We start from the raw sequence: 15019 nt of genomic DNA on the forward strand, positions 1-15019 counted from the left end.
GGCGCTCGGTCATGGACCGAACGCCCGACAGTATCAGGAGAGAGAGGAGGGGACCCGGCGGCATATCTTATCCCGCCGGGTGACTGTCCCCCCTATATATGATTATATGTTACCTGAAGTGTCTTCTTATTATAGCATCTTGCCCCCCATTGCATTTTACTACAACATCTGGTAGCAGTCATGCAAGGGCAAATAAACTAATAAAATGTCTACGTTTTGTGTATTGGGTTTTCTCCTCCTCACGGCTGTAACTACTATCCACTGGGCCCTAAAGGATGGTCGGAGTCCTCCATCATTAGTGACCTTTCTCTGCAGTACTCAGCATTTTAAATTGGTGCTCAATGGCTTGGATTTTGTGCATAATAATAATCCCCTTTATCATATTACCCCTTATATGAGGCCCAATAAACATTAGCTGCCAGTGGCTAACATAGCACCTCAAAGATAGGCATTTACATTGGTGACTTGTGGCCTATACTACCTCGCCTAGTTACACCCACCCTTATCATCACAAAGACTTTCTGGCAGAGTTCCCATTACTGCCTGTTTTATTGTGTGTAGGGTTTCTATTTTAATAAACGTCTCAATTGCCATAATTTATATTCTACCTTATTTTTGATGCAATGCCATTTCCTTTTTATGCAATTAACCTATACCCATTTCACTACTCTTCAAACATGCTGAGTAATGACCTTACTTTTACGGAGTGTACTTCATCTGTCTGGCACTGAAAGGGCTAATTTTGATAGCTCATATAGTTTAATGGGCTGTTGGCGGCCTGGGGTATCATAGCAGCTAATCCTTGTTATCTGTCCAGTCCCCCGTTGCAAAAAAAGGCTCTCCAGAACTTAATCCCACACTGATGGGAAAGACAGCATTTTTAGTGTTCAGTATGAAACATTTTGCTCAGGTCCTGAAACCATTCACAGAACATACCTAGATAAGCTGTTAATCCTAGCCTGGCAAGAACATACACACAGGAGACATAAGGATTCACTTCTTGGTTTTTTTACACTTATCTGTCCAGGAGGTTGTGAGGAAAGATGCAATATCCAAACAAACAAAAAGTCTCCTGATTAAAGCACCATCAGGCCTATTAACATATTACAATAGAGACTGCAGACACATTTTGAGAGCGCTGGGAAGACGAAGTAAGGCTAGTTCTCCCATTTTACGTGGATATTAGACTTATTTTTTTTAAATATGTACTAGTGAAATACACTAAACTTACTGTTGTTTTGTGACCAGGAGCTCATTAGTGAACTGTTCAAAACAATTGACTGCAAGCCTAGAGTTCCCAGTTCAAGGCTATATATATTTTAACTACCAGAGATATAGTCGCATGTCCCCATTCACAGCTAGGTGTTTTGTCGCTCAAAGGTAAGCGCAACAAAACACTCAAGGAAAGGAATCAAATTAATTTCTATGGCCCTTCATCACACCTGAGCGTTTTCCCACACGAAGTTGCCCATTGAATGGTATAGAACCAAAAAGCACTGTAATATGCCAAAAAGTAGCTCATGTAATTTTTCCAGCGACAGGCTTTTTTCTGCTTGCAACAAAACACTCAGGTGTGAACAGGGACCAAAGAAATGAATGGGATTGCTTGCCTTGAGCCTCAAACAGTAAGCAACCATGCCTATGAAGCATAGAGCTGCACACTGATGCTCACTTCTTCTTGCAAAAACTTTATTGGTCCAACAAACAAGTTGCAAGGGTGAAAAGTGTAAGAAAGGGGTGGTTCTCAGGTGGCGACTTGCAACACGTTTGTTGGACCAATAATGTTTTTGTAAAAGAAAGTGATGTAATTTGTGTGTGGCCCTTTGCTTCTTGAACTGGGGGTGCAGGGAGTTGGGACAAGCTCCTATATCTGGCACATGGTGTACCCACGGCATAAAGGAATATTGAAATCTGGAGCAATGTTGCTTTTTGGTAGCCCATTTGCATGGTTGCGTAGCAGTAATGTATGCATTAACACAACGTGAGGCAATGCGCATTATTCACGTTAGCGGGTATGTATCTGCTTGCCTGGAGTTCTACTTAAAAAGTAGTTGTAAACCCTAAATGAATGATTTGGTTTGCTGAAACACCGTGTATCATAAGCAATTGTTTTTTTTTTTTTTAAAAAGTTTATTTTCACCGTTCCTTTGTGAAATTTCTTCTGAAATTACATGTAAATCTCATTCACATTGGACTGTTGTACTAAGCACATGTTACCTTGCATTTAGTGCATGCTATTGCTCAGTGCACCTAGTGTGCAGTACCATATGCTAGGTACATTGTACTGTATTGCCATCATTAATAGTGGCCATGTGTTGCAGTGCAGCATTGTGGTGCAGGGAAAATAGTAGTGCATTGCTTACTTTAACGCTCTCTTGTGAATGGGTCCTAAATTACATTAACATGTTAAAGTTAGTATGGGATTTTATTTGCCTAGAGTCTAGGTATACTTTAAAGCTTGTAATGCAAACACATTTGCACCATGTTTCATTATTGTAAACACTTTACATGCTGATACTTATTGTTCTCCTCTTGCTTGCTTAAAATTTTGCTCATCAGAGACAAGATCTCCAGAGGCTGATCATTTTTGTGGGGTAGTCGATGTTCAGTTGCTTACCTTCCCGTTGGGCAAGCAGCTGATTGATGGTCCAAGGGGAATAAAGACTAGAGTGGTACAGTAGCAACTTAACAAGTAACCTTTATTAAAACACCAACCCATTTTGAGAAGTTCAACTACTCTTCCTCAGTGTGAAACCTTACATAAAGACAGATAATCCATATACTGTATATCTATTTATAACAAAAGCAATCTGCACTTTGTTTGCACATACCTTTTTTCCAGAATTTGTCTCCTATAATACCATGTAATACACACCTATGGTGACAACATTAAAGTAGATAAAACCCTAACTAGATTACATTTAAGCACAAGCATTCCACCTCTTTGTTTATGTGCAACTACGGGGCAGGGAATGCCCAAGCCCACAGCTGGTTGGGGAGGTGGTTCCATGTCCTTTCCAGGTTTTGAGGAGGTCAGTTTCCGACCAGGTTGGGTTCGAGTCTGAGCTCACTAATATCTTGATATTGACAGCAATGGACCATGCCTGGGCAATGTGTGTTTGTGCGGCCACTTTAATTGCCACCAGGGGTACATGTAACAGGGGACATACAGGATAACTGGAAGTGTCTGAACAAAGACATTCATGGCAGTATCCCCAAGTATACTTTTATTTAAAGCTGAAAATGCAAAAAGATTAAAAACAATTGTTGAAATTGCATTATAGCTTCCAGTAGATCTTAGTGATTGGGTTTTAAGAGAAAGTCTAGAATATCTATTGTAATACATTTTATCACCATAACGAACAGAAGGTGAATTTCTGCAATTAGTTGGTGTTTTAAAGCTTCCTGGTCGCAAACAAATGATTAGGACACCTGTTACCTGTAAAGGAAAGCAGTAAATACTGATGAACACCACTTGTTCATCGGTTCTCATCCTCTGAAATCCACCACAAAAGCAACAGTTCCAGTCCTGGGTTCCCCTTTGTATTTTACAATTAGATATGTTCCATTATTTTCTTGGCATGGAACTATATTTTAAAAAGTCACAAGCAAAATAAGTACCCTTAATAAAAAAAAGTTGCTAGCAAGTGAGCAGTTGTTTTTGTCTCCTTTTGTTGGAGGTTATTGATACAGGAAAGATTTGAGGGGGTAGACACATTACCACTGTATGTAGCTGCTTGGGAGTAGACTATTGTCCCCCACTCACATGTCAATAGAGTTCAGGATGCCTATTCAATTCTTTGAAAACCACTTTAGTATTGGCAGATATACTAAGAACACTACGCACTTCATATATAATCGCTTATGCAACAGAAGTGTTGATCTACCTTAATTAAAGTGCTAAGTCAGTTGTTAATTTTAACCAGGCGTGATTTGGGCCATTTCTGTTCAGTATAATTTTTCAGATACTTAAACTGTTAACAGCAAGAGAGGAGAAGTAAATAGCTTTCCACAGCACTGTACATATAACATCTACCACAGAGTACATAATTGCCAAATTTCTTAAACACTAAGGTCATAGATTCCATTAATTTTAATTGCCTTTAAAATTAAGAAATGCATTCCAGGAGTTCCTGGTAGTTCCTGTTACTGGGTAAAAAAAAGTTGGCAAACACACTACCTACAGATGGTAAGTCAAATGTTTCTTAGTCTTGCTGAAAAGAAAATTCTAAAAGATAATATTTAACTCAGCAGTTTAAAAGTTGCTTGATGTGATAACTTGACAGAATTTAGATTATAATGCTAGTAACAATTATCATAAAGAAATCATAAAGGTACCAAATTTATTTTAACACATATTGTCCTACCTCCCATGGATCTTGATATCAGATATCGCATAGAAGTATCTCCCCAGTTTTGTTTCATCAACAAAAGTGGCTCCTGTGGCAGGTTTAAGAAGCCTAATCCTTAAGTCTGTCACCGTGAAGAAATCTCGCAGGTTTTTCGTGGTGTCCAGTTGGCTGTATAATGATGCCATGTTATGCAACCGGGGTCCAGCGAATATTGCAAAACGATCTTTAATCTCAAATGATATGGTTTTGGTATGTGCAGCGTATCCAGTTGAATACTCCTCTGTACATATTATGTCTAGGACGGTACTTGCAGACAAGTCTTTCACAGATTTGGGCTCCATCCTAAATGCATCCAGGCAATCAGCAGCGTAAAACTGGTAAGGCTGCCACGTTAACCCATAGTCCAGAGATTTTTCCAAGATCATTTTCTCAGGTCGGCCGGACTCAAAGGTAATGGCAATGTTTTGGGTGAGTTCTATGGTCTTGCCCCAGGACAATGTAACATTGATCTGTAAAGGAGCAGGGTAGTTCTTCCAAGTCACAGATTGCCAAAAGGTGCTGGGATTTCTGCCCTCAGAATCAAACATAAGTTCAGGAGGGTGTGCAAGTTCTTTTGTGCTGGCATCACATTCATTGTTGCACATGTATGGATTACCCTGAAAGAACCAAAAAAAAAAAATGTTAGGCTCTAATAAGAAACAGGACTATGACAGAGGATTTTGTGATGGCAAACAGATCAATACCATAAGCATAAACACCAAAATGACCATACTGAAATAGTATTGAAATGAAACACCTACTATACTATACTGTTTTTACTGAACTATCAATGTTGGGGTCAGGATTTTTTTTGTTTTGCATCATGAATGACATTCTCTCCCACTAAGTTAAAGTTAATGTCAAGCCAAATCCTGCTATCCTGGGCCCCATTAGAGCGATTTTCACTCACTTCCTGCCTATTGACAGCGGTTTCACCAGGCCAAAAGTAAGGGAAATCTGCAACAGGGGCACAGACAGAAATAAAAACCTAACAGGGGTTCTAGCCTTCGCCTACTCTACTAAGGAAAAGCATTTTTATATCTCTGGTGTTGTTAAAGAGTACCCTTTGCCATACCTCCCAACTTTCTGAGATTAGAAGAGAGACACCTTCCAGCACAATGTATTTAGGCAAAGGACACATCCCTGCCAGTTATGCCTAGCCATCCCTGCCCCACTCCCTGAGTTATGTAGACCATTACGAATTTTTATGCCAAAAATGATTGGTTAACTCAGATTTGTTGTTTTCCACCATTACTTTTCATTTATACCTACTTTTTGAAAGAGTAAACCAGAAAAGTAAGAGATAGGATGAAGATTTAGTGCAGGATAACACTTTTGGTAGTTAAATAGAACCTTTTCACAGATATCTGACCATAAAGAGAGGAAAAACGGAGGAGTAAAGAAGGACAGAGGGATTTGGTTCCAGATGAGTAACAGTCCCTCCAAACAAAGGACATTTGGGAGGTATGCCTTGCTTCCTGTCTGGAAAAACACTGCCAGCAGGACAGGAAGTGAGGGTGAATCTAATGGAGCTCTGGATAGCACTAAAACATGACATGGGTATTGCTTTTCCAAAACTAAGAAGAACAGTTTTGGCTGGACCTTCACTTCAAGCAATGAATCTTATGGAAACCCAGCTTAATGAGATTATCATTCCCCTCCAAGCAGTATCTTCTGTGCATCTGGGCCGGCCAGGTAGGTGAGTTCCTTCTTGTGTGTTATAGACTGTGTATGCTAACAGCAGTCAATTGCAAATTAAGTTTTGCTTGACACCACACTGGCCTGTTTTTCCACTGTTATTGCCCTACGTCCCAATTGTATAGTCTACACAGGGATCCTTTACAGGTTGGCCTATATTTAATGAAGAATTCCTTTTTTTTTTTATATTGGAGAAAATGGAAAACAATGTCCAATCAACCCACAACCGTGTTTTGCTAAACACTAAACTCTGCTCTAAACCAAGAATGTTACATTTGTAAAAGACTGAATCTGAAGACTGAAGAGAAGAAAAAAAACTATATAGAAAAATCTCATGTCTATAGAAAAAAAATAGAATTAATACTTCTTTCCCAACAATCCATAGAAAAAAGCCCGTCCTATACACTTTAAAGTAACAGCAAATGTATCAGCATAATGAACTCCAGCCAAAACATCCTCCTCCTGTAATCCAAATTGAAGTTTCAGCATTGCATGGCTGCCTTAAAAAGATCAGTGGCAATTAGCTCTCTCAAGAGGAGCCAGAACAAGCAGATTCTGCTCCTGATGCTTTATTTACAAGATGCAGTTATAAATAAATTGTGTTAAAAAGAACAGAGACAGCATATTGATCCTTACGTGAATCTTCCATTATATTTTTTTATTAAACAATGGCATTTTATTTTTCCCGTACATATGCGCCAACAGGGAGGTAGTATTACTCAAACAATACTGATTTTTAAAAGCAAAACAAACAAAATTATTTAACTCTTAAAGCCCACACAGATTTCACAAAACTGTGTACAACTAAAATGAGGCTGGGCAGAATATAGTAAACATTTCTTAGACTGAATTTTACATTGCCAATTTTAAAGGCCAGCTCTGGGAAATTAGTAAAAAAAGAAGGTTTCCATATGCCAGATATTTCATGCAATAACAAATATCTGGCCCAGACACCAATCTCCTTAAAGGAGAATTATGATGCAAGTGATTTTCACTCAGCCTCAAACTCTGAGCCGACCTGTGACAATGAAACTGTCACAGGTCGGCTCAGTAGATCGGGAAGTGAGCGAACACATACCGGCGCTCGCTCACTTCTCGATCTATCCGTGCAGAGAGCCGTGACTGTCACTCACGGCTCCCTGCAGGGATTCCCCCCCTCCCCTGTCCGATCCTCCAGCGCTGACTGGCGGAACGGACGGGGAGGGGGCGGGTACAGCTGGCTCTGCCTCTAGATATGCAGAGCCAGCTGTCACTCACGCAGCTGGGTGGATCCAGACAGAATTGTCGGGATCTGTTCCGGCTGCGGCGTCTCAGTGCTCGCAGTATACTGAGCTTTGGGTGACGGGAGAACGCTAGTTTGTGTCCTCCCGTTACCCTTAGGAGAACTATGGGGAAAAGTCCTAACCCTATAGTTCTCATTTAATGGGAACACAGACAACTATAAAAACCCAATAAGGGCTCTAAGCCTTACACACATCAAAAACTAAAACAAAAATAGCAAAACACCAAAAAAAATTAACTTTAAATACACTTTAAGAACTAGTATTAGAAAAGGTATAATTGTTGGGTACATATCATAGACACCTTAAAAAAAACTTATATTAGTAACACAATCTTTTTAAAAAATCCAGGATGCCTAAATATAGTCTATACAAATTCAAATAGACATTGTGCTTACAATGACTTCAAAGGAAAGAAAAGATAAGGAGGTTGAAGCTTTTATCTATGTATGATTCACACTGACCTGTGCGTTGTCAAGAACAGAAAGTATTGGCACTGGGTAAATCCTAATAGCTCTTGAAATAACAGGTGCATCCTGCAACCTGTCATTTTAACTGCTCAAAAACTTGACTCCCATGCACCCGAACCCATGGAGTGAGCTTATATAAAACACGTTGAACTGCGCATTGGTTGGTTGTAAACTTTGGTGCTGGTTCTTTAGGCCAACTGGATTTATTTTTGTAGGTTTTCTTGCTATACTGAATGCTCTCCTTAAGGGCGTGTTCACACCAGATGCGTTAGGGCTGCACTGTAAGCCTTTTCCAAAGACAAAGATAAGGCAAATTGCCTTGTTTACAATCAGCGTAGTTCACACCGCTGCACTGCATTGGTGTGCACTGAAAAGAAGTACTGCATGTAGTACAACTGCATTGCACCATGCTGTGGCTGTTAGAACTGAATGAAACATCACTTAGGATATTTCATTAAGGTTCTCTGAAAAAAAGGAGACACTGCGATGCTCCAGGATTGGCACATCAAACATTGATTCTCGCCAAGGCACTCTTCAGGCAGTGCATTAATTGCAACTTGCTGGTGTGAACCAACGCAAAAGGAGATCTACAGTAACAGCACATACTTCATTTCATAAAATATCGATACAAACAATAGTTATTTTGACAATCCAATATAAGCTTACTGGAAAAATCTGCTTTCATGTTCTGAGTGCTTCCTATCTGCTGGAAATCTCTTTCAGCAACTCCCTGGATTCCCTGCACGTGGTTTACTTTCAACCTCTAAGGACTAAATATCCCATAATACATTGCTGCATGCAAGCAGTGATGATGTCCTATGTGGGGCATTTTTGTATTGACTGTGTAGTTCTTGTGTAATGGATGACACAGCACTGCATATTCAGAAGCAGTGGCATAACCAGAGTTCTGGGCGCCCGGGGCAGACATTTTTTAGGGCCCGCGCCCCTGCTGCACCCCCGGTTGTTACGCCACTGTTCACACGGCATAGTGAATATGTGTTACTGCATTAAAGGAAGTAAATCATGTGGCATTCTTTAAAGAGTAATTTTACAAATTTTAAGGGGTTCTAAATGACAGGAGACAGAGGCGGGCCTCTTGATCATGTGATCACTGTGATTAGCTGACACAGCAGTCACATGATTGTGAGCCAGTCCCAAAGGTTTCAGATCATAAACGGTGACTGGGAGTTGTCAGGGTCTGTGCAGGGAGCGCACTAGTGAAGTGCTCTCAGAATAGAACAGCCGGCCACCAAGTCACATGTATGTGTGGAGCCGGACGTAAAGCCTAACCGTTGTGCTGACGCACATGTATGTTACGCTGGTGGGGAGTAGTCAGGCTAGAGCTCATGGAAATTCAATATATGATTTTGCATTTTAACCCTACACACTTTCACATACACCATACAGTTTAATATATTAACTCATTACCCACTGGTTAAAAGGGGAGCTGAAGTCTATGCTTCCTGTGAATTTACATAGCGTTGTGAGCGAAAAACAAACAGAAAAAGTCTAAGGCCTCATGCGCATAGACTTGGAATTTTAAAGTAGCTCAAATCAATGCAATATCAGACAAAAAGTTTTCTTTAGCTCTTGGCGCTAATGGCTGCCAGCTGAACAATCCACTTGCTGTTGCACACTCAAAGTTTTCAACAGTTTATCACAGTTTTTTTACACAGACCTGAGGGGCTGCTCATCCAAGCCTCTGGGGCTTCCACCACGAATATAGAAAACAAAAGGGAACAGAGCGCCACCTCGGTGTGTAAAATCGTTTATTACAATAAATAAAACAAGGGATAAAAGTACTCACAAACAAACGTTTTCATCAGGCTTTAACAACAAATGATATCCCCGACCATGTAACACGGTAGTCTCCGGTCACATCACCGTCCACCGACCGCAGTCAGCCAAGATTGACGCGTTTCAGGGGCAAGCCCCCTTCCTCAGAATCATCATGACCGTCGGCCTGGAGAGTGATACTCACGTGGATGGGATGACACGGACCGTCGGCCTGGAGAGTGGACGTCGTGACGGCGCGTGCAGACGGCGGGCGGCGTTGATTCACGGTGAGTCCGTATAGCGTAGTTCTTCTAAAATAATACTAATGTATACATATTTCCAATTACCAGGAAGTGTGGAAAACAGTATGGTTGAGAAACAGTGCTTTGTGTAGGAACCATGTCATTGATTTACTGCCTATATCAAGACTGCTTTCAGAGTTTGTTCCAGAGAGTTTTCCATCCTGTTTTTAGAGCAAAGCTCTGATTAATTATCTAAATAAAATAATGATAAATGATTTAAAAAAGATTTGTAATTTTGTACAGCCACATCTGACGCAATGCACAGACAGGCAGGTGATACACTTGTTTTTTGGTGCAGCAATGCAACTTCCTTTTTAACGTCTCCACTTCCAGCTTAGAAAATAAAGAAGCTTCATCATACCTGTTCAGTTACAGAGAATTGATCCAGGATGCAAACAAAGCTGACCCAATGAGTAGTAAAGCAGAGTCAGGAGACATTTAGGATCATATTTCTGGCTTTACAGTATGGCAGAGGTGTCACAAGTTGTGTACAGATTTACAGTTCCTTCCATAGGTAAAGCAGCAAACAAATATGCATTTTGCAAATATGCATTTTTTTGTGTATTTAGCTGCTGCCTTGGAGTTCCACTTTAAAGCTGCCTAGCTGTGAGTTATTTGGGATCCTTATAAACGTGGTACGAGATTCCTCCAGTGGCTTTATCTTTCTTTCATATGGAATGCTAAAAGCATGTGAAGTTGAATTCATGGAAGAGCAAAATAACAGACAAAATTCTGAATTGATGTCTGCATAAGATAGTTCAGTTAGCTAAGAATCCACTTTCGACTGTGTGTTGATAAATTCCAGTGTACGCAGCACAGGAAGGAAAATAACATATTTTTCCCTGAGTGGGTGATATTTCTCGATTTCAAAGTCTGATGTGATCTAATAACTCAAAAGATGTTGGGATTTATTCAGACTTAAAAACTTACACAAAACATCTGACTTTCAGTAAAGTTTACATTCCTACTTGAATACCAAGCACAAGAACAGTTTACAGCACAATCTGCAATGCTAAAATCTGAATTGCAGAACAACCTCAACTGTTTCTGATCACTTCATATAGACGGTAATAATTATTAGTACCAACCTCACACACAACAGCCGGGTGGTTATCTTATAAACCTATAGGCACAGGGCTGGCAACTTCATGTTGGTGGGAAATCTACAAAGCACTCAAGCTAGCTACAGAATCTGGGGGGGTGTAGTGTAAATCAGGTTACTACGTAATCTGTCAGTTGAACAATCCTGTAGTTGGTAACAACTCACCAGTGACACGATCACAAAGATAACGCTTACCTTTTCTTTTGGAATTGCTCCCTTGAAGACTGGACCAGCAAAATGTCCCACTCCCGCAGGCTCCCTCGTTAGCAAGTCAAAATCTATAGCATTTCGGGTCAGCAGGGAAGTATCTCCATTATTGTAAATGGCTCCCTCACTTCAATATTCCTCTTTCAGATGTGGCCCTTATATAGCAAAAGATTTGCTATTTGTGTGTATTTGTGACTGGCCAATCATTGTGCCCAGGGCAGTCTGTACCATACCTTGCCTACTGGGCTCTGTCAGGAAGGCTCTAGAGTTGTGTGATAGGGATGGGTATAAGGAGTCCTGTCTTTCATGTCAGCTGGTTGACCCCTGGGGAACTTGTCATCAGTGGGTTAGACCAGGCTTTGACAAAACAGAGAGACACTGTTTTAGAAGCGTCCATAGGAAGCTAACCATGCTTGGGATAGGTCATTTGCCAGCCCTCCCCCTCTGAGGAGAGATGCTAGTGTGAAAAAGTTTTTTGGCTGTGGTGAGGCCCTGGTATCGCCCCCTATAAATAGACTGCATGCTGGGGGGCCATGTGGGCCTGAAAAGTCCTTCTAGAGGCAAACAGCTGAAATGAGGGAACAATTGAACCCCCTGTTATGTGGCTGATGACCTCCAGTTGATGCTGCAAGACTCTCTCAGTGAATGCTAGCCTAGTTGCTGTAGAAACACGTTTAACCGAGCTTTGGGTATTTCACCTCCTTCTGTCCTACCGTTAAGTTGAATTACAAATATCTGAACTGCAATGACAAGCCTGGACCTGCATTCTTTCTGCAAGAAAAAGTAAGTGATTAACCTCAGAACAATGTGGTCTTAAGGGGGAGTCTTCCTTGTAATCCCAAATCTGTTTTAGGTGGAAGCACTAAAGATTTACGAACATTAAAAAAATATCTGTAACTCCCACTTAGTGGAGCCTTAGATTACCAGTACCCTGATGCTGCAGCATCAGTGGAAGTAAGTGATCCCAGGACACAATAGTCTTACATGAGCCCCCAAAAGATCCTTACAGTTTCAGCAGTTTTCCACTCAGTACTCTGGGTTTTAGAGGTCTCTAAAATGAGGTGCAGAACATTATTATTATGTAAGTAACACTTACTTCCATTCACCCAAATCATTAATCTTCCTGTGTAATTTTCAGGAAATTGAACACATTGACTGTAAAAACAGTGATCTGAAGTCTGTCAGAATTAGTTGATGGCCTACAGTAGTCTCCGGAAATTTTAAAAACAGAGCAGTGCGAGCAGCATTGCAGCTACTGAACTTTACACATGAAGATCTGTGGATCAGGAGATGGAAGAAAATGTAATGTACATAACCATCAGGGGCGGACTGGGCCGGGGGGCAGGGTGGCAATTGCCCCCCGGGCCTCTCTGCTGCCTTCAAAAACGGCCGCTGCCCGCGGCCGTCAAGGGGCCCGCCACTGGCCCCCGCTATAACCATACTTACCTCACCCCAACCTATAGACTTGCCCCTTGCAGAGTTCTTCTTTAAAGCACACAGGAAGCAAGAGAGGGTATGTTTTTTATTGTTGCAGCAAAAACAAGAAAATGTATGAAACAATTCATGATCTCATAGAAGATGGGACTTTGCTGTCTCACTCCACCTGTTTTGCACTGGCTTGCTGAGCAGAAAAGCTGATCTATCACTCCCAGCATGGTCAGAAATAGATGTCTGTTAACCTGACCTGAAAAAAAGCTGAATGCTCTATTTATTTATCAGAATGTAACAGCACATGGTTGCATTGACCGATATGATAAACTGCATGTTTAAAAAACCATTTCCCTTGTTTTGATTTCAGCTCAATATTTCGCTGATCTATCATAGACATCTGGGAAACCCAGCAACACACAAAGTGGTGCTATGAGGCTTTCTTGTAAAGTAGCTGGAGATGAGTTTTGACATGTCTTGGAAAGAGATTAAAAAACTGTCAGGGTGAAGATGCCAGTGAGGTGACAAGAAAGACAAGCTCGTCCTTCAGGAACAAAGAAAAAAAAAGGGAAAAAAAAGAAGGCCCTCTCGCTCCTAATTTCATCAGCAAAATGCTTTTATTGAAATCGATACCAAGCAAATTAGAATCTCCCAGCAAATGTGCAGAAAATCAATGAGAGGCAGGTGTTATAGTGAGGAGGGCAAGTTCTGTGAGTGGATTGATGTGCTGAGAGATGTTAAAAGAAGGAATGAAACGGATGTACACCATTGGCTTGGCAGGTCACTCAGGGCTCATTTGGAATATTTGCATTACAAGTAATGGGACAGTCTTTCTTAATATTGGAAATACCCTTTCATTATTTGTAGCGCAGATGGAGCAGGCTTCATTGCAATGCTTGCTCTAGTGTGGCAAAGAATTAACAGAAGTGAAATCAGTTAGCCCATACAGTTTACTACTCAGTCACAGGAATGTAATGATGGATCAGTGCATTGGCATGCCATCAACATTTTTATACATTTGTGATTTTTCATTGATGTTTGTCCTGTATTATAATTATTACAAACCTTATGTACCATCACTGCTGCTGAATTCGTTTATATGACATTTCAATACCTGATTGATTCACTTATTTTGTTATATGCTTGTATCGATCGTGGCTAATGGCCTTGAAGCTAACAAAGCTTATTCAGATTTGGAACCAAGGTTATACAGTTTTCAGTTATTCAATCTAATTCATAGATTTTCAAACTGTAAGATCTGTTTCGTTTGTTGTAAGCATAATACTTAAAGTCAGGGCTGTCTTTAATATTGATTGGACCCCGGGCAAACATTTTCTTGGGCCCCCCACCGCGCCCCCCCCCCCTGCAATATTGCCCGCTGTATGCTGACAGAGAAGAGCCACGCTGCAGCTGGGATGGATCCAAATAATATTGTCCAGATCCACCCCACCACCTGATTGACAGCTGACTCTACCTCTCTAGAGGTTGTGTCCGCCCCATCCATTCCTCCAGTCAGCATTGGAGGATCAGAGAGGGGGGTATTCCTTGGAGGAGCCGTGACTGACAGTTACCGCTCTCTGCAGAGAGAGTGAGTGCAGGAACTGAGTGATCAGCGATATGTGATCGCTCAGTTCTCGATCAAGAGAGCCGACCTGTGGCAGCTTCAGTAATTAGGGGGAAGAGCGCATTTCACTCTCCCCATAATTCTATTTTCATGGTAAATGTGTGGATAATTCGCCACCTACCCCTTCCACTGCATAGACTAGCAACAATAATAATAATGACACCTGAGCATGTCCCCTGGTGTCTATTATTATTATGCCCCCCATGTCATTATTATTATGCCCCCCCATGTCATTATTATTATTATGTCCCCTGGTGTCATTATTATTAGGTCCCCCCCAGTGTCATTATCATTATTATTATTATGTCCCCTGGTGTCATTATCCCCGGACATAACACTAATGACACCAGGGGATGGACATAACAATAATGACACCAGGGGATGAACATAACAATAATGACACCAGGGGATGGACATAACAATAATGACACCAGGGGATGGACATAACAATAATGACACCAGGGGATGGACATAACAATAATGACACCAGGGGATGGACATAACAATAATGACACCAGGGAATGGACATAACAATAATGACACCAGGGGATGGACAGAACAATAATGACACCAGGGGATGGACATAACAATAATGACAACGGGGACGGACAGAACAATAACGACACCAGGGGATGGACATAACAATAATGACACCAGGGAACGGACATAACAATAATGACACCAGGGGATGGACAGAACAATAATGACACCAGGGGATGGACATAACAATAATGACACCAG

At 41.1% G+C, this 15019-nt stretch overlaps 1 protein-coding gene across 7 annotated transcripts in view; it reads right to left on the minus strand.

The window, feature by feature from the left end:
- The window catches only part of NTNG1 (netrin G1), a 266339-nt gene that overhangs the window by 134215 nt on the left and 117105 nt on the right, over window positions 1–15019 (minus strand). For all 7 annotated transcript variants that reach the window (XM_018562731.1, XM_018562732.1, XM_018562733.1 and 4 more), the window contains exon 3: window positions 4368–5008. In XM_018562731.1, the coding sequence (XP_018418233.1) occupies window positions 4368–5008 (641 nt within the window). The remainder of the gene's footprint in view (window positions 1–4367; window positions 5009–15019) is intronic.

Source organism: Nanorana parkeri, unplaced genomic scaffold (assembly GCF_000935625.1).
Source record: "Nanorana parkeri isolate BGI_ZX_2015 unplaced genomic scaffold, ASM93562v1 scaffold595, whole genome shotgun sequence".
Lineage (NCBI taxonomy): Eukaryota > Metazoa > Chordata > Amphibia > Anura > Dicroglossidae > Nanorana > Nanorana parkeri.